The 19,496-nt window shown below is 41.0% G+C and overlaps 1 protein-coding gene across 9 annotated transcripts in view; it reads right to left on the reverse strand.

The window, feature by feature from the left end:
- Nucleotides 1–1,152: 1,152 nt before the first annotated feature.
- Nucleotides 1,153–19,496, reverse strand: part of LOC135107478 (prostaglandin D2 receptor-like) — a 158,785-nt gene continuing 140,441 nt past the window's right edge. For 6 of the 9 annotated variants that reach the window (XM_064017370.1, XM_064017374.1, XM_064017372.1 and 3 more), the window contains 7 exons: nt 19,143–19,361; nt 18,150–18,336; nt 15,034–15,263; nt 13,619–13,719; nt 9,062–9,219; nt 6,824–6,876; nt 1,153–5,333 (listed from right to left, as the gene is read on the reverse strand). In XM_064017370.1, the coding sequence (XP_063873440.1) occupies nt 4,824–5,333; nt 6,824–6,876; nt 9,062–9,219; nt 13,619–13,719; nt 15,034–15,263; nt 18,150–18,336; nt 19,143–19,361 (1,458 nt within the window). In that variant the 3' untranslated portion in view covers nt 1,153–4,823. The remainder of the gene's footprint in view (nt 5,334–6,823; nt 6,877–9,061; nt 9,220–13,618; nt 13,720–15,033; nt 15,264–18,149; nt 18,337–19,142; nt 19,362–19,496) is intronic. The other 3 variants (XM_064017376.1, XM_064017379.1, XM_064017377.1) reach the window with 3 other exon arrangements.

Here is a 19,496-nt window from a genome sequence, read left to right on the forward strand (position 1 = left end):
AGCTAGAGATTCAACATTGCGGCGATGAGAGAGAGGCTGAAGACAGTCAGTTAGAGGAGGTGATGAGACGAAAACCTTTGGCTCCACCTTGTCTAGAAGAGTGATATGAGTGAAAAACTGGCGGAGACGTCTCAGAACACCTAATTTCACAGAAGCTGTTTTAGCTAGAGATAAGATGAGAAGTTTCTAGTTTAAATTATAAGTAAAGGACAGACTGACGATGACGATGCTCAGTGTAGAAGAGGGGGACAGTTGAGTGTCACCGAAGAAGAGGGGATAGTTGTCTGGAAGGTATGTCGAGTTGATAGATGGAGGAATTAAGTTTTTGAGGCATATAACAATACCAAGTTTGCTCTGTCCTAATGAGAAATTTTAGAAAGATCAGAAGTCAGGCGTTCTGTGGCTTCCCTGCGTGAAATGTTTATTTCCTGAAGGGTTGGACGTCTATGAAAAGACGGATTTTTTTGTAGAATATGATATCACTCTTTTGGGCAACTAAGTAAAATACCCACGCATGGTAAAGGACGTAGTGGATGACACTGGATTCACCTTATTGTTTTCATTTTCATCCACTTCTCCAGTCAGGAAATGGGTGATGAAGAGATTCCATTTCTGGCTTGAGACATTACATGGATAAGACGACTGAACATTTTCTGTGAGTGCACCATACTTCATGTGAAGCACTGTATGTACATTAGAAGTTCTCATCACAATTTTTTATACATATACATACAGAGGGGCTCTGGTCTAGGGCAACAAAAAAAAAAAAAACTCATTAAACCCTACAAAGGACATTAAAAAAACAAAACCCTGGATTATATGGTGAAGTGTCTTGAGACCTCCCTCTTGATAGAGTTCAAATCACAGGCAGGAGCTATGCAGACAGTGAGTTCCAGAGTTTACCAATAAAATGGATGAAAGATTGAAAATATTGGCTGATTCCTGAGTTGAATTTTTGTATGATTCAACAATTTCCATTTTTCTACAAAAGACAAGAGAAAAAGTTAAGTAAAAAATATTTTTATTTCTAATCTTTCGCAAACTTCTCAAAAACAGAAACGAATTCAATATGATTAACATTATCCTTTTTCTGTGTCAGAGAAAGATAACACTTAGGAGAGTATACTAGACATGGGGAAAACAAACAACATGTAACACATATGACAATAATATATATTTAGGTAGAGGTTGACTTAAAACATACATTTAGCTTATTATATAGTTTGATCATTAATAACAAAACGAAAAATTCGGCAACTAAATCGAGAATGTCTTGAAAAAATAAATGTGAATACTTAATATAAAATACACAGTAACATTACATACATATAATAATTAAGCCAGGTCCGCAGTGCTGCAATACTGTGGCCCTGGTGAGGAAGGGAGAGCGGGCGGAGAGGATGTCTCGAGATGGCAATGATAATGGTGATACTGATGGTGATGACAACGATGATACTAGAAAAGAATATCAAAACAGGTATTTCTTTCAAACAAAAACATGATACCGAACAATAGATATGAATAGGAATTACGAATTTTTATTCTATAACCTGCACCCTTCCACTTACCTGCATCCCTTCCAGCCACTTTCGGATTAGTGGTCGAGGCAGCAACTCAGACGAAGGGTAACGTTTTACTTAGGTAGAAATGACACCCAAGTGGCAGCGACGGCGGTGGTAGTAGTTACGACGACGGTTGTGATGGTAGAGAGAGAGAGAGAGAGAGAGAGAGAGAGAGAGAGAGAGAGAGAGAGAGAGAGAGAGAGAGAGAGAGAGAGAGAGAGAGAGAGAGAGAGAAACTCTTACTAAGGTAAAATCAATGCTACGGAATTACTTGTGTTTGTTTATGGACATTGAACAGCAATATCATAACATCCACTATTATCTTTCAATGCTTATGTTGTAGGAGCGGCATTTATGGTCCCCTTCCACTGTACAGCTCCGCATTGATAGATACACACACACACACACACACACACACACACACACACACACACACACACACACACAATTAATGCCTGTATCGTACAGCTGCGGGAGGAGGAAGTTTCAATTTTTTTTCCCAGGAACGTAAGGCTTCTATCGCTCCTGCAGCAGTACGGACGACAAGGGTCACGGCCCCGGTACAGTGCGCCCGTGCAGCGCCCGGTGGGCAACCATTGGCTGAGGAGGACCTCCTGCTGCTGCTGCTGCTGCTGGTGGTTGGGTGAGCGAGGAGCGGCGCCTCACGCTGAGCTCTCGGTACTGATATGACAAAATATTGAGTACATAATTGCCATGTGACAAAAATATGACTTTAATACACAGCAAAGGAGCACATGTACAGCGACCTTACTATTGCTGACTAATAAAAACACTTAGAGCGACAGTGAACATCGACGCATAATGGGCAGGTGTAATATATTCACATCACCTGACGTGTTGGCACTCTCCCCTCATGCCCTCACGTCTCGCACTCCGCATTAACCTTCATTGATTGAAAAACAATGCCAGTGGTTGAGCGTGGAGTGGGTCGCCCGTTGATGTCTATACATATTTACTAAACACTTGTATCCTGCAATGATGTATATGGGCTGTAGCAAAACAACAGATACTGCGCTGCTCACGGAGAACGTATAGTCACTTATTAAGTCGTGGCTAGTGTAATTTGTTTTGGATTATTTCATTTGCCACCTGACTTTACACACACACACACACACACACACACACACACACAATTTAGAATAATGAAAGCACCACCATGATCCAAAACCGCATACACTACGTATGTACGTCCACCCTTCAGATGTTAATATACAAAGTTATCTTCACGCCGATCCTGCCTACCCCATAATAGTGTACATGGCATTATCTGAATCTTCACTGGAGTATTCTGAGGGGTCTGTTAAGGTAGAACAACTTACTTTTAAGCCTTTCACTCCCCATTCTCTACATATAATACTCAATATGTATAGGAAAAGTAGAGAGAAACAATTTTTAATGATTCTGAAAGATGTGTAACCTCCATGAGGATGTGAATTTGTATTAGAAAAGTGTAAAATGTGTTATGTATTGTATAATAATTGTTTGATTACACACACACACACACACACACACACACACACACACACACACACACACACACACACACACACACACACACACTATACTGAGTTAAAAATACTGTACTTTATAAAGATAGTCATGCAACACACACACACACACATACGCGTACTGAGTTTACAGTAATGTACTGCATAAAAAATCACCTAACTTGCCACCCTTGAAACAGAACATATAATGAATATTGAGTTCCATTTCAACTTCGCTTTAATATCACTGGGATTAATTTAAAGTATGGTCACATGTGAGCCTTGTAATACGCATCGCTGTGTGAAGAGAGCCATAGAGACAACAGGAAATGAGATTCAGTGGATGTTTAGCGCTTCCACCCTTTGTTACTATTAATTGCGTTATCCTTCATGGAAAAATAGAAAAAAAAAATCTCCGTAGTGAATTAACCTTGTGCACTTAAGTGAAACACGATCAAATTTCTCATCTTCAAGCAGACAAAAATGCAATAAGGATAAACTGAAGCCACCATTTACAAATAGTTTCATAGTTATCTACGTGTGGCTCCTCAGGCCATTGACTTTCCTATCTTTAAATTGCTTGTAGGAAATTTGATATGTTTCCTTTTGACCGATTCCTGGAAATGCCGTGACCGCAAGACAGTAACTGAATTGTAGTCTTTAATGTATGAATCTCTTAGAGTCAGAAGAGCCAGTCCGCCTCCCAGCCTGAGGTAGTAAGTCTTGTTATGAGGCAACTTTGAAATATAAGGAAAATAAAACTTATCGAGGACAGAGTTGAGAAACCCGCTGTATACCATCGCGATAATGAGCTTCCTTTATGTTTCCGAACCTCAAGTAAAGGTCGGGAGGAAGTTGGCTGGAAGGGGGACTAGCGTGAATAAGCATGCTGAAAAAGTGGTAGTGTTCGATGAGTGTGAGGAGGATGTGTGGTGTGTGTGCGTGATGAAAGTGAGTGTGGTTTGGGGCGCACAGTGGTGCTGCAGAGGCGCGGGACTGGATGAGTGAGAGATGGAGACTGGTGAAGAGAAGTGTGTAATGTAAGATGTGGTGGTGGTGTTTTTCAGGTGTGTGGCGTGAGTTTTGTGAACGAAAGGCAATTGAGTGAATAACGTAATCAAGCGTGTTACTCTTTTCTGAGAAGGCGGGGTGGAGAGGGTCAAAAGTTAGAGGGTGAAAGAAATCCACTCCGCTCCGTCCTACTCCACTCTGAGGTGGCTAGACTAGTAAAATAATAAATTGAGGGAGTTTCCTCCATGGCACCAAAGTGTACGCACTACTCATACTGCACATCGACACACTGACTACCGCTAGCGTGCCCACTGGGTGCGCAGTGAGCACTGTCCAGGTACACATTTCAGAGAGAGAGAGAGAGAGAGAGAGAGAGAGAGAGAGAGAGAGAGAGAGAGAGAGAGAGAGAGAGAGAGAGAGAGACTGACTGACTGACTAAAGCTACTTAGTTATAGTTGTTTCCTTATGTTAGAATTGTTTCTGCCTGACGCAGAGCCCGCTGCTCCTGCTTCACTACACGTAATGCCTCGACAGGAATGCTTTAAACTTAATGCTCTTTTTATTCCCCAATTTCTGACTGAGTCTCGAACCACTGCCCCCTCCCCCCACCCACTACTTGTACATTTGGTGGTTCGCAGTCTCTGTCTCGTTTAAAGGACTAAATACCCAGAGCACCGTGAACAGTTTGGACACACATGTTTACAAAGGTATTTTGTGCAACATGTGGCAGAGACAGCCGGCTCTATCTCCTGAGGTCGTCGCTCTTCATCCACGCTGGTCTCCTTGCCCTGCTGCACCGAGACCCCAGGAGATGAATGTCGTCCCGCGAGGCTGTGCTTCGTATCACCTTAGGAATTACATCTAACGTGTCTCCATAACAAAATGACCAACGCTTAGTTTTCGTGGCAGTGACATCCCCGTTACAAGCACTATCAAAGCTTCCAGGCTTGGAGAAGGTGACGTACGTGTTCCCGAGACCATCACCTCCTGCGTGGATTACAACATTCAGTGGCTCCTCTTGCCTCAACAACTCCCGCTCAGCTGCTTCTTCACTCTGGGTCCTGAGGAGCATCCAGCTGTCTGAATACTTAGTATCGATCTTGCTTTTTATCATCGACCTCTGACAGGGGGTTCTCTTCGTTGACTGCAGATAGCTTGGACTGGCCGGTGGGGATGCGCAGGAGCTGCTGAGAAATATGCTCCTCGTTTGCGGAAGTGTTGGAGGATACCGTGAGCCTGCCGATGAACTCTCCTGCCGTGGGAAAGACACAATGGTAAGTACTTGAAGTAATTTCAGTACGTTAACATTTAAACAATGAGAGCAGCATGCAGGCAGACTTGCTTCTCCAGGCGGACGAGTCAGCCCCCACCACGTCAGGATTCAGTGCAACACACACACACACACACACACACACACACACACACACACACACACACACACACACACACACACACACACACACATACACACACACAAGGCCTGAATCACATCCACTGCTGTATGTCAGATGCAGCAAACTCTAATACACACATAGCACAACACAGACAAGACAACGCGTCACTGGCGTCAGTAAGACAGCACAATAAATTTGGAAATTTGTTAGAAGTCACTATGTGTCGTGAAGAGTCTTGTAGTTGTGTTCACCGACAACGTGGTGGTGGCTGACACGTCCCCCGAAGATTATTCCCTAGCTCCATTCCGCGGTGGGACGAGTGTCCCTAAACATCCTGAGGTATGATTGTAAGTGTACACAATGACAGAACAGGAGCACCATACGTAAGAGCTATACAAAGATATGACATTACACTTGTCTACTTCTGGTTTGGAATAATTACAGACAGGAAATTACTGAAGAGCTACGGGAAACAAAAAATGAGTACTTCAAAGGAGACATTTGACAGTCAAGACTGATGATGATGATGGTGATGATGATGATGAGGATGATGATGATGATATTACTACTACTGCTACTACTACTACTACTACTACTACTACTACTAGTAGTACTACTACTAATATTACTACTATTAATGATGATGATGATAATAATGATGATGAAAATGATGAGGATAATAATATAATATTAACAATAATAATAATAATAATAATAATAATAATAATAATAATAATAATAATAATAATAATAATAATTTTCAGTATTATCGACCTGAAAACATACATTTCGAAACAACGAAATTTTAAATGTGTGATGTATGTAGAAGGCTTTCAAACACAAGAGAGGGTTTCGTGATGTAAGCCAGGCACGGAACAGCCAGCCATCACCCCCGCCCCTTGTGTGTGTGTGTGTGTGTGTGTGTGTGTGTGTGTGTGTGTGTGTGTGTGTGTGTGTGTGTGTGTGTGTGTGTGTGTGTGTGTGTGAGTGTGTGGGCGCGCGCTTACATGCCATTACCTAAAAGGTGTGATTTATTCAGCTTATCGGAATCTGAAGGTTAGTTGTCGCTTCACCATTCTTCTACGTCGTGGTTAGGAACACATCAGCGAGGTTATGAAAGGAAATGATGAATAGGTGACACATATAGGGTCATGAATGGTTAAAATAATGTCAGTGATGAAAATGAAGATGATGCAGAATTTAAGGGATGCAGGTCATAGGGTGTGGGTGTCACCTGGGGGACTAAGGAAGCAGGAGGGAGGGGAAGTGGTGAGGTGAGGAGGGGGAAGAGCCACCGACACAAACATCACAGCTCACACAAGGACAACGAGAGGAAGGTGGTCGCTACCTTCATAATTAGAGGCATATCTCGCTGGGTGTAGCCCCTACCCTTGGCTGGGCCTGCAGCAGACAAAACATCACGTTTCAATATACATACAGCGTCTAACGGAAGACAGAGTGGCTGGAGACGATTAATAGTTAGTGTGCGGAATGAGACAGCTGGCAGAAGACCTGTCGGTAAGGAAAGAAGTAAGCAATACAGAAGGCAGAGAGGGAATGAGGAAGGAAGATGAGGACTGGTAGTTTGTGGGAAAACACATGAAAACATAATCTACCTAGTTTCTCTGTCTTCCTATAGACACTGTAAAATTAATTTGGAATGTCACTCTCACACAAAATTTCCCCAGTCTTTAAGCGAAACAATCAAATGATTTTCCTACCATTACAATTCAATTTTTTCATCTAATTCTGGTTATGTAAGACATTATAATGACTAGATTGCTATTCCTATTATTATTGGCAGTGTGGTCTGAAAAGAGCCGTGACGTGGGGATATGACCTGGCAGCGAGCACATCCAGCCCGTCCTGCTCAACCCCTCGCCGGGACGCACACAAAAGGAAACTCAGCAGGCGGTTAGTCGTAGTAATAAAATGGAGAAGGGTGAAAAGTGAATGAGATCAACTGAAGGAGTAACACATAACCATTTGCTACTGACGATTTTGAGAGAGAGAGAGAGAGAGAGAGAGAGAGAGAGAGAGAGAGAGAGAGAGAGAGAGAGAGAGAGAGAGAGAGAGAGAGAGAGAGAGAGAGAGAGAGAACCCTATCCTCCTCTGGGCTTAGCATGTAGTGAGCTACCATTGTTGTTTGGCAATAAATAGCACACAATACCTTAATCAGCCAACAGTGCGGTAACCAAGCATTGTGCAAGAGCGCGCGGTGAAGGCGCCACGCTTGCGTGAGAAGCGTGATATCACCAAAAGCAAAACCTTAGCTGCGTACACCACCGAGTGAATGCCCCGCCCGGGAGTTACGTGACCTGGACTGATGAGTCTCCCACACATGTAAACTGAGTAAAGTCGAATATTCGTAATATTCATTTTGTGACCATTGCATATAAAGTAATTTCAGCCAGATTACACAAAATTATCATTACTCTGTTATCAATGTATAATTTTTACTTAAGCACAAATTTTAAATAAATATATTAGAATGGAAATGTCTCAAAATAAAATATCAAAATAAGGTTTTGTGGGTAGCTGTTCTTGTGCATGTAACTCTAAAAATAAAATGTACAAAGAAAATCCTGAAAAATTATTCTCAACTTCTGTTCCCTCAACGGGCGCAGATATTTATCTCCTTCACAGTGATTTGTGGCGCGCCGAGCAAGACCATGCACGTATTTTCCCCTCACGCTGGTACGAACAGCCGGGCGCGGGGCACACACGAGGCGGGCTGCTCATCCTGCAGCGAACCTTACATAGTTAGTAAGACCAGACACTCACCTTCCAGCTTAGACAAGACAATATGTTTGGTATATTCCCCGTTTGGTGGATGAAAGAGAGAGAGAGAGAGAGAGAGAGAGAGAGAGAGAGAGAGAGAGAGAGAGAGAGAGAGAGAGAGAGAGAGAGAGAGAGAGAGAGAGACGAAGGCAACTTTTGGTGAGTGTGTGTGTGTGTGTGTGTGTGTGTGTGTGTGTGTGTGTGTGTGTGTGCGTGTGTGTGTGTGTGTGTGTGTGTGTGTGTGTGTGTGTGTGTGTGTGAACTAAATACAAACCTTAGATAATATAAAATGACGATGTACGAGTACTGTTACTAAAATTCTACAGAATATTTATTTAAGTAAATAAATCTGCCTATAAAGCCAAGAATTACGAGAGAGAGAGAGAGAGAGAGAGAGAGAGAGAGAGAGAGAGAGAGAGAGAGAGAGAGAGAGAGAGAGAGAGAGAGAGAGAGAGAGAGAGAGAGAGAGAGAGGATTAAATATGACAAAAAAAAAAAAAATAGAGGGTGGGGAAGAAGTAATGACAGGAAAGAATAAAGGAACGAACGGAAGGAAGAGACAAAAGAAAAGTAAAGGCGAGAATAAGCCAATTAAGAAGGAAGAAGGATAGTAAGAAAGAAAGAAAAAAAAAAAACAGGAAGGATCAGAACTAGAAGAAATATCAACAACTACAAGAAATGAAGTGGGAAGGTCAACTGCTAATGGTGCCACTAAATAGAGGAGGAAGAGAGCGAGGTGACAGTGAAGGGAAGTAACTGGCTACGGCGCTGTTATCAGCTATCGAACTCTTCCATCACTGCCCTACCATTGTTACTCTGTGAGGTGTGCGAGGAGGAGCGGAGGGAGTCGGTCAGAATACCTCGACTAGGTGAGCTGTGCAGGTGAGGACATAAGTAGGTAACCAGCTTCCTCAGGTGCTTTCTGCCGTAACGTCTATTGCGGCGGAACAGCACGTACATACACCTGGAAGAGGAGGAACAGGTGTTAATACTGGTGGTGGTGGTGGTGGTGGTGGTGGTCGTGGTGGTTAAATATGAATGGAATAGTATTGTGTCTGAATATATTTTTGTCTGTCTATTCTTTTATCTTTTATTTTATTTGAATTTATTCAATTAATTTATTTCTTTATTCATTCATTCATTTTTTCTCCCTCCCTCTCTCTCTCTCTCTCTCTCTCTCTCTCTCTCTCTCTCTCTCTCTCTCTCTCTCTCTCTCTCTCTCTCTCTCACACACACACACACACACACACACATAATAACAACAAGGAAACAAAAAGGAACGCTGTGTAATTAACTTCTCTAAAGAAAACAATACGTAATTAAACAAACACATTAAAAATATAAAGCATCCAAACATTACAGGCGTAACAAATGAGCAACACGAATACAGATACACAAAAAACAACAATAGAAACTCGCTTGGCACACATAATTGTTTTAATACACTACAATAGCTGCCAGGGAACACTTACTGACTTACCGGCTAGTTTTTTTTTTTTTTACTTTTTCTTTTTACTTACGTTTTTAACTTATATTTGCACTTATTTAATATTCATGAACGCGTTTTTTGCTTTTTGATGATTTTTTTTTTCCACGATTATATATTTCTTGCTAGTGTTATGTATAATTGATGTAATGTTTGTATGCTGCCACGTATCCAATTGATTTCTGGATAAAACATAAGAAACAAGTACTGGTAAAGGTAAAGCTTAAAGAGCACACACACACACACACACACACACACACACACACACACACACACTCACACGTTGCTTTTTCCCATTATCTATTTTATGGATCTTTAAATTACTTATCACAAACACAAGAACCAGCTTGTCCTTCACCGTTCACCTTAAAAGCAAAATAAAGCTTAGTCAACATTATAAATGTATTCTTTATCCCTCCTTATGTTTATTCTTACTGTCAAAGATTATACATTTTTCTCTTTAATTTTTTTAAACACGGATTTTTATGATTCACTATTAGCTTATTATTTATATTTGTATATGGTTGTTTCACTTTTAAGATCATGTATAATATGATTGCTTTTAAAATATTAATTTCTTGATTGTGATCCTTTTACATATGGGATTAATGTACGTGTGTATTAACCTATATATGTATTCAGTCATGCGCTTACATATTCATGTATCTATTCACCTATCACAATATGCTATTGGTTTATCTGAGTAAGTTATAGTTTCATATCATTAATAAATATGCATTTCTTTCATACGTCGCCAGTGATGCATTTCTTGTCCATCTGTTATTTGTCTGTCTCGGGCAAAGTTTTTATTAGTTAGTATTATTAATTATCTCATATAAATCATTAAAACAAATTTTGTTAGTCATGAGTTTGTGAGTGTGAGTCATTTTAAACGTGTGACTCGCCACATTCTCAAACATTTCCGCGTGTCATCTTGATTAAATGTGAAAGGTTTCAGTGGAAGGTTTCGTTGTTTTCAAGGTCCTCATGATTCTAATAGTAGTCTGATAACGATTCTGCAGTATCAACTAGAAAGCAACACCCATGAGAACTTGATTATTCAACAATGATTCTTTTATTCAACTAGAGAAATAGTTATGAAATCCCGACTTATAATATTTGCGGCCTTTAAGAAGAGTCCCTGTGAAAGACCAGGAGCGTTTCATAATACGGGCTTGGGTATCGCGTTTTGCGTGACGGGTTTTATGAATGCATTTGAGATGATCTTGTTCTGGGTTCACTTCTCTGTATCACCATTCTTATCCTATACATATTTCTACCAATTACGTGTATGTGCACCTTTAACAAACGCACACACACTTACACACACAAGGATCGGGTATGGCGGCGCAGCTAAGTACGAAAAAACACATTACTGGTGTTTTCTTCCTCCTTAAACTTTTTGTCCTTTTCTTTCCTCTTTGTCTTGCAACCCCTCATCAATTTATCTTCATATTCTGTTTTCGTACCTACCCCCTTTTTTCTCTTGTTTTTTTTTTTTTTTTCTCTCGTTGCGTCGAACATATTAAACATTCGAAATATGAAGTCAACACAATTTCCGTTACTTGCGATATCTAAACCCCTCAGATTCCTCTTCGACACAGGCAAAGACTCTGAGCGTTTTGTGTTGTGTGGAATTAAACTGCACCGTGAAATACATACATATCTTATGTCAAGTTTTCTTTTTTCTGACTTTTCTTATTATCAGAATGTGTAGAAGCTAACACTGATAAAATAGTAAACTGGGAAATGTTGCATTGTAAAATATCTTGGAACAATTTTTTCATCTAATTTTCATATATCCAAAACATATATCGGTTTATATTGATAGTACTTGGATGAGGGCCACTGGTCGCTTCGAGTTTATTTTAAAATAAATCGCACTGAAATATCTCCCACCAAGGTTTCTTCTCATTGGCTTACACGCATGATCAGTATGTGTATAGACTTATTAACATTATATGTTAATCGTAGTGGTGCTGCATCGTCTGAGAAATGTGATATTAGATAAATTAAACAAATCAGAATCATAATTACTGTGACTGAATAATAAATTTTCAACTCATGCGTCCTGAATGTGTGTGAAGTAGACATATCAATAATTCATTATGGAACAGTTCATTATTTTCTAATTTGTCCTAATTACCCAGAATGCTGACGTGCCAGTTTTTCCTCATTACTCTTGTTAACCTGCTCTATTTCAATCCTTCCTCATGTCACGTACATCATAAAAGCAATATCTTCCCAACACAAGACCAGATAGATGATGATATGCGACATCAATTAAGATAAAAGTTTTGGAAAAAACGTTTCAGTGAAAGACTTTAACGATGAAACAACAATATTCTTCCAACGTAAGACCACGCAAATACTAACAATACCAAGTTTACTGGAGAGAATTTGAGGAGAATGTTTCATGGTGTCATTGTACGTAAAATCAGCTTTACACGATCAGTCAATAAACATTCAGTCTCCTCATCCCCTAAACAACAAGAAAACAAACATCCCTTGAACTTGACGTCGAAAACACGGCTTTATTTCAATCTCCCCAGCTACTAAACAATGATAAATAGTCACCATTTGAGCTTCACGTTGAGAAAACAGCTTTATTTAAATTTCCCCAGTAAACAATATGAAATAGACACCATTTGAACTTAACGTTGAAAAAAACAACTTTATATCAATTTCCCCAGCCACTAAACAGTGAGGAACAGACACCAGGTAAACATAACGTTGAGAAAGCACCTTTATCATCATGCGTATAGCTGGAACCATGTTTACTGCAATTTGAGGAAGGTTGTGCTGCGTCTAATTGGAGGCGTGCAGGAGTTCACCATATGCCGGATGCTCAGAGGCTTAATCACCATCCTCGCCCCTCAGTCAGTCTATTCTAGATATTCAATATATTCCTTTGTGTTTCTGTTCGCCTCATCTCATTCACAACTCTTCCTATTCCTCTCCTTGTTCCTCTCTCAACTCGCCTTATCACCTCCTTCGCCATTCCGTCCAGTACCTTTGTGCATCGTCCCCTTTCCTCCCTGCCCTGCCCCGTGTCCTGTCACATGTCCAGTCCTCCCGCCCTGCTCTGTTCGTTCCTATCAGTTTCAAAGGTCCTCGATCAGCCACACCCAATTGTCACCTCGTCCTACGCTATTTATACTGTCAGAGGGTCATCAAAGGCCATAAAGAAGGTAGACAAAGAGATTCGAATTAATGACTAGATAAGTGAGGGAAAAGAAGAAGTAGAAGAAAATGAAGAGGAATATAAGGTAGAGGAGGAGGAGGAGGAGGAGGAGGAGGAGGAGGAGGAATGTTGGTAATCGTTAACAAGGTGATAACAACTGTATTCACGGTCGCCAGGTTGTCAAGTAGCATATCTTGTGTAACGCAGAACAGAGAAGGAATACAAAGGAATACAAAGGAAAGCCAAACAGCAACAGACCTTTTAGTCCTTGCAAGGCTGTTTGGTAAGGCGAGGAGGAGGAGGAGGAGGAGGAGGAAGAGGAGGAGGAGGAGGAGGAGGAGGAGGAGGAGGAGGAGGAGGAGGAGGAGGAGGAGGAGGGGGAGGAGGAGGAGGAGGTAGAAGAGGAAATAAAATGTCTGGTATTGCCGTATAATGAGGTTATGCATTATAGACAAAAAATGACAAAAAAAAGTGTCATTTTCATGCACTCTTTCCCTTTTCACTACCTGAAAGGAAAAGGAGATTGAAAAAATTGCAAAACCCTTTGAAGTTTCCAACTGGAGTTTCCAGACACGCTTGGATATTAATTAGGTCCCTAGAAAACCTTGAGAGAGAGAGAGAGAGAGAGAGAGAGAGAGAGAGAGAGAGAGAGAGAGAGAGAGAGAGAGAGAGAGAGAGAGAGAGAATACTCACGGGTCGAGGCAGAAGTTGAGGAGAATGAAGATATCGGGAATCCTGTAGAAGTTCTTGTACTCTGGCTTGTTACCGACAATTTGTCCTGCTATAATGGTCATCTGGAAGAGAGGAAGGCGTCAGCAGATATGGAAAAATATACAGATAAAAAAAAAAAAATAGGTAAATAAATAAAATAAAATGAAAACTGAAACGAATACAAAGGAATACAAAGGAACTCCAAACAACAACAGACCCTGAAGTCCTTACAAGGCTGTTTGGGTAACTATTCTTCACTGTTAATGAGTGGATAGTATAGAAGAAGGCTCCTCCCCACCCACTCATTCCTCCATTCGAAGCTGACCGAAAAAAATAAATAAATAACAGGAGGAGGAGGAAGAGGAAGAGGAGGAATACGATTAAGACATTATCAACACTACATATTTGGTAATGAACTGTCTAACATATTGGACGCACTGAAATATATCTAATTTCAATCCTTATATCAGTAAGTTAATATTCAGTAGTCAGTTACATGGACAAGCAATGAATGGTAAATCAGAAGACCGCTAGTTAGAAATAAAAGCAATGATGAAAGGGAACATGATGTGAGGCGAGAGAAAGGACACACACGTGCTTGTAAAGAGAACCAGAACCCTCCTGCGTTTGTGGGGAATCATATGTACTGACAGAGGAAACTAGAATGCATATGTGTTAATATGGCGAGGGGAAGGACAAACCGTGGTGCGAGAGGCAATAAGATGTGATGAAGAAAGGGGCGCTACAGTCCCTGATGAAGAAATATAGGTTAAAATAAAGGCCACGGGAGGGTAGTTACTGTGAGGCAGAGTTGTAGGTGGAGAGAGCTAAGTGTGTGAAATGACGAAAATAACTTTTGTTGAAGCGAGAGAAACGTATAGATGTGAAACTTTTTTTTTTTTTTTTTAATGAACATAGATGAAAGGTAGGTATTAGTTTGTACCACCTTACTTTGGCATATCATCTATTCAGTAAATTCTCTAGTAAACTGATTCTTGTGACATCCAAGTTCTGGTATGTAATTTACTTTATTCAACGACAGTACCGAAAAATAAAAAAAAAAAGTTATTCGATGTTGTAGCGTTCAGGGTTTATAGACACAATGTTACGTCTCGTCACCAGATACTATTAACTGAAGGTATTTCTAGCAGCCAACAAAATCACGTTTGGTAAACCTCCCGGAAACCAGAATGTAATATCTCCGCTGGTGAACGGGGAGAGAGAGAGAGAGAGAGAGAGAGAGAGAGAGAGAGAGAGAGAGAGAGAGGAAGGAAGAATGGAAAGACAAATATAGAAAAGAGGGACAAATAAACGAGGAAGACAAACACACACACACACACACACACACACACACACACACACACACACACAGACAACAAATACAACACAACACACACCAGCTGCGGCACCCAGCAGGCGACGAAGGTGATGGAGAGGATGGCCATGAGGCGGGCGAAGGACAGCTCCTCGGGGGTGGCCAGATTGACGGCTGTGTCTCCTGAGGTGGACGTAGCGCTGCGGCAGGAGGCGCGGGAGTGGCGGCGGGGAAGTAGGCGTTCCCTCATGCGACACAGCACGCGGATGACGGACAGGTTGCAACACACGATCACAGCGCACATCACCATACCTGGGGGAGGGGGAGAGACACAGGAGGTCAGGAGAGGCTTAGCTGCGGAGGAGGAGGAGGAGGACATCATAAGGGGCTTGTCTGTGCAGGAGGAGAAAGGAGGGGATGAGGTTAGAGGAGAAGGACGAAGATCAGAAGAGGCTTCTCTGTGGAGGAGGAGGAGGGGGAGGAGGAGGAGGAGGAGGAGGAGGAGGAGGAGGATGAGGAGGAGGAGGGCATCATAAGGGGCTTGTCTGTGCAGGAGGAGAAAGGAGGGGATGAGGTTAGAGGAGAAGGACGAAGATCAGAAGAGGCTTCTCTGTGGAGGAGGAGGAGGAGGAGGAGGAGGAGGACGAGGAGGAGGAGGAGGAGGAGGAGGAGGACGAGGAGGAGGAGGAGGATGAGGAGGAAAGAGATCAGAAAAGGCTTGTCTGTGGAGGAGGAGGAGGAGGGGGTGGAGGGAGGTCAGAGGAGGAGGGGATGGAGGAGGGAGGGAGGTCAAGGGAGGTTTGTCTGTGGAGGAGGAGAAGGAAGGAGGAAGGTCAGAAGAGGCCTACCTGAAGAGTTACGAGTACATATTGGTTTTTGAAGAGTCTTGGTATGAAACTCCTACACAGGTGAGAAGAACAGGAAAAGATTTAGAGTAGTGCTGGATGCAATATTCGTTTTCCTTTGTTTACAACTGCGAGGAAGTACAAAGCTTGCCTGCATGTGAGGGAATAATTGTTAAACGACTGCAGGCTGCGTCAAAAGGGGAAAATTGTGTCGTACATTCTTTGCGTCTGTCATATTTTAGTTATTTGATTCATACAAGAGTCAGAATAGTGTGTTGAAAATTTCCACTTTAATATGAGAAAATGTGATTACATACCGACATAGACAAATCTGTTAAACCACTGCAGGCCGCGTCCAAAAAGGAGATTGGGTCGTATTTTCGTCTCTTCTATCATATTTTAGTTATTTGATTCATGCAGAATATTGGACTAAAAATTCTCACTTTAATATGAAAAGAGTTAATATCAATACATCAAAACATACATCACTGATACATCAAAATCGAAGACGCAATAAGAAACAGTCAAGATATTATAAATTCGAAATATGCGATGGGTTCAATGATCTTACGAGTGTGGAGACATAACAGAAAGAATGATTAGTGTGGTGGATGTATAACAGAAGGAATGATTAGTGTGGTGGGTGTAACAATCAATGCATGATATTTATATAGCGCACGCGTTATCTTATGCTAGTGCAGACAGGAGGTAAACGTTTTCTATGCTGTTTGTGGTGTTGTGGTGTTTGGTGGTGAAGGCTTCGTGTGTGTTTTATAGTTTCATTTCTGTATTTTATGGTTGCGTGAAAAATTAATCTCAAAGTCAAATCTACGAAAAAAACATCAATCCACGAGGGAGAAGAACCTCTTCACTTGATTTATGTGTATAAGGAAACTGGCTAAAATTTGAAAAAGTAAAAGAAAACTGTACAAAAAACGTAGAGATTTAAGGGTGACTATTATATTTCCTTTATTTATCAAGATACAGAACAGACAAAGATCTTAAAAATGATGATGAAAAATAACAAATCCTCACTAAACAAAGATGTCTTTTTTATTCTACACGTTTTTGTTTTCTTAATGAAGAATGGCCAGAATCAAGAGTAAATAAAAGATAACGAAATGACATCAATTAATAGAAGGAATGTTTTAGTTATATCAACAGTGTGGGAGGCAAATCTTTCACAAACACTACAGTACATTTTCTGAAATATCATTATCTGAAGTACCATTATCTATTCTTCCTTACCTAACTTCAATGAATATTATGTTGTGTTCCTTTGATGACAACTCACTTGTGCCGGGGAAAGAGTGAGAGAAATAGAGCGTCTTTAAAAGGCAATTAGTGCTCCAGTGGTCATTAATGCACCAATTACCAGCATACTGTCAAATCCAGGACCAATATCAGCAGCCAGTGGAAGTACACGTGCCAATATTTAAATTGCTTAAGGTAAAAGTGCTAATACCGGAGATGATGAATTCACAAGCGGTAATTTGAGAAACAGCTGGAAGTACTAGAGGTAATGCTATCGCTGAGAGTACAAAGGTTATTGTTATAAATAATTGAATTTACGTGTGATTTATTGGCACGTTTAATTGAAGTAAAAAATGTAGTGGCTAATATTAGAGACCACGTTATTGCTACTTTGATATTGTCATTATTTATTGCCACTGTGCAGAGAAATATTGTACTGTTTGCTGTTGTGTGGAGTACCTTTTCATTGCACATCGGGTAGTAATATCAGGAAAAAAAAAGAGAAAAAAGGAAAATAATATAGCTAAGAAAACAATAGTCATATGTGCTGCCTTGAATAAAAAATAAAAAAAAACACATAAAAGGAAGAAAAAGAAAAGAGAGAGAGAGAGAGAGAAAAAAAAGGAAATACATACATTAAGGAAAACATATTGTCTCTGCAACTTCATGTGTAATGTGCACGCATGCTTCTATTTCCCATCTTATGATGTAAACAATTGCACGAGAGAAGTATCAAGTCACATGAGGAATTAGATTAAATTGGCTAATCCTATTGGAACCCTTTTATGCTATACTTTTTTGGGGAAGAGGCCAGCAGCCGGAGAGACTTTCTTTTTTTTATCTCCTCACAAATTTTCGTAAATAAAAGACAAAAAAAAAAAAAAAAAGAGAAAAATAGAGAAAATAAACGAAATGGTAGAGAAAAAGGATAAAAAACATTCTCAAAAGCGTAATCACATTATGTCCAATGCACGATATGTATTGGGCATGAAACAGACAGGAAGAGACGAAGACAGGCTTAAAAGCGTCATCGTAACATATCCCTATCACTGTGCACCAAATAGACAAAGAAAGATGAGAAGGTTCCGTAGCGCCGTACCGTAAGCAAAGATGACGTAGGCGTACACGCGGTCCACCAGCTCAGTGCCGAAACGGTAACGTACACAGTGGGGCGTCAGGCTCTCATCGTACCACAGACCAAAGCCGAGGAAGGGGCCGCACACCAGCATCAGCGTCACCACCCACAGGATGAGGATGGTGCGGCGTATCACCGAGTGCGTCACGTGCTGGGGAGACAGGAAAACTAAAGTGAGTGGAGGAAGAAAGAGTTGTGGTAACCCTTTAATGAGTAATGCATTATACAAAGACGAAACAGGAAAACAAGGTAAAAAAAAAAAAAAAATGAAAAAGAAAGAACAAGAAAGAGTTTTTGGTAACTCCCTATATTGAATACTGCATTAAATAAAGGCGGGAGAGGAATAGGACGTAAATAAAAAGTAAGGAAAACAAAAGTAAGAGAGTTGTGGTAATCGTACATTGAGCACTACATTAAATAAAGACAGAGCAAGGAAGGAAGGTAAATGAGAAACGATGTGTGCAAAAGTACGAAAGAGTTGTAGTAACATTACCTTAAATACATTTCATAAAGACGGAACAAGAAAACAAGGTATATAAGAAACGAAAAAAAAAAGTAAGAAGAAAGAAGAAAGAAGGATGAAACAAGAATAAAAAAAAAAGCAGGCACCATAACATGGAATACGTTATAAAATCGGTGCAATACCTCGGTCACGACAGTGTATCACTAAAGTGCTCCTGGCTTCCTGTAGAAAACAAATAAATGATGAAAGCAGCTCTTACCGATATCATTTGCTCTTAATCTAAGTTACCCATTCTATTATTCTATCACTGAATTTATTTCAAAACGCTTCCTGCTTTGAAGAAATTACATTATGATGACCACAGGAGAGAGAGAGAGAGAGAGAGAGAGAGAGAGAGAGAGAGAGAGAGAGAGAGAGAGAGAGAGAGAGAGAGAGACCAGAGAGCGCGTACTATAAACAAACATATAAAAACAAAAAACACTCAAACATCTCACTCTCGGATAGATGAAAGGATGCGTGAGGGCCAGCCAGCGCTCTACGGCCATCACGAGCGCCACGCAGCCAGACCCCAGCCCAAAGGCGCGGAACACAACCCTCGACGCACATAGCCATTTCTCGTTGAGATTCTCGACGTAGAGGCTGACGTGCATCTGTACCAGCATTCCCAGCAGCGCCGTCAGGTCGTTCCCAACCAGACAGCGAAGCATGAACGTCTGCGGTGAGAGGTGAGGGAAGATTGGTGAGGTGTTGTGCGTGTGGAGGGTAAGGAGGTTGGAGGGTAAGGTGGGGGGAGGAGAGAGAGAGAGAGAGAGAGAGAGAGAGAGAGAGAGAGAGAGAGAGAGAGAGAG

Source organism: Scylla paramamosain, chromosome 15 (genome assembly GCF_035594125.1).
Source record: "Scylla paramamosain isolate STU-SP2022 chromosome 15, ASM3559412v1, whole genome shotgun sequence".
Classification (NCBI taxonomy): Eukaryota; Metazoa; Arthropoda; class Malacostraca; order Decapoda; family Portunidae; genus Scylla; species Scylla paramamosain.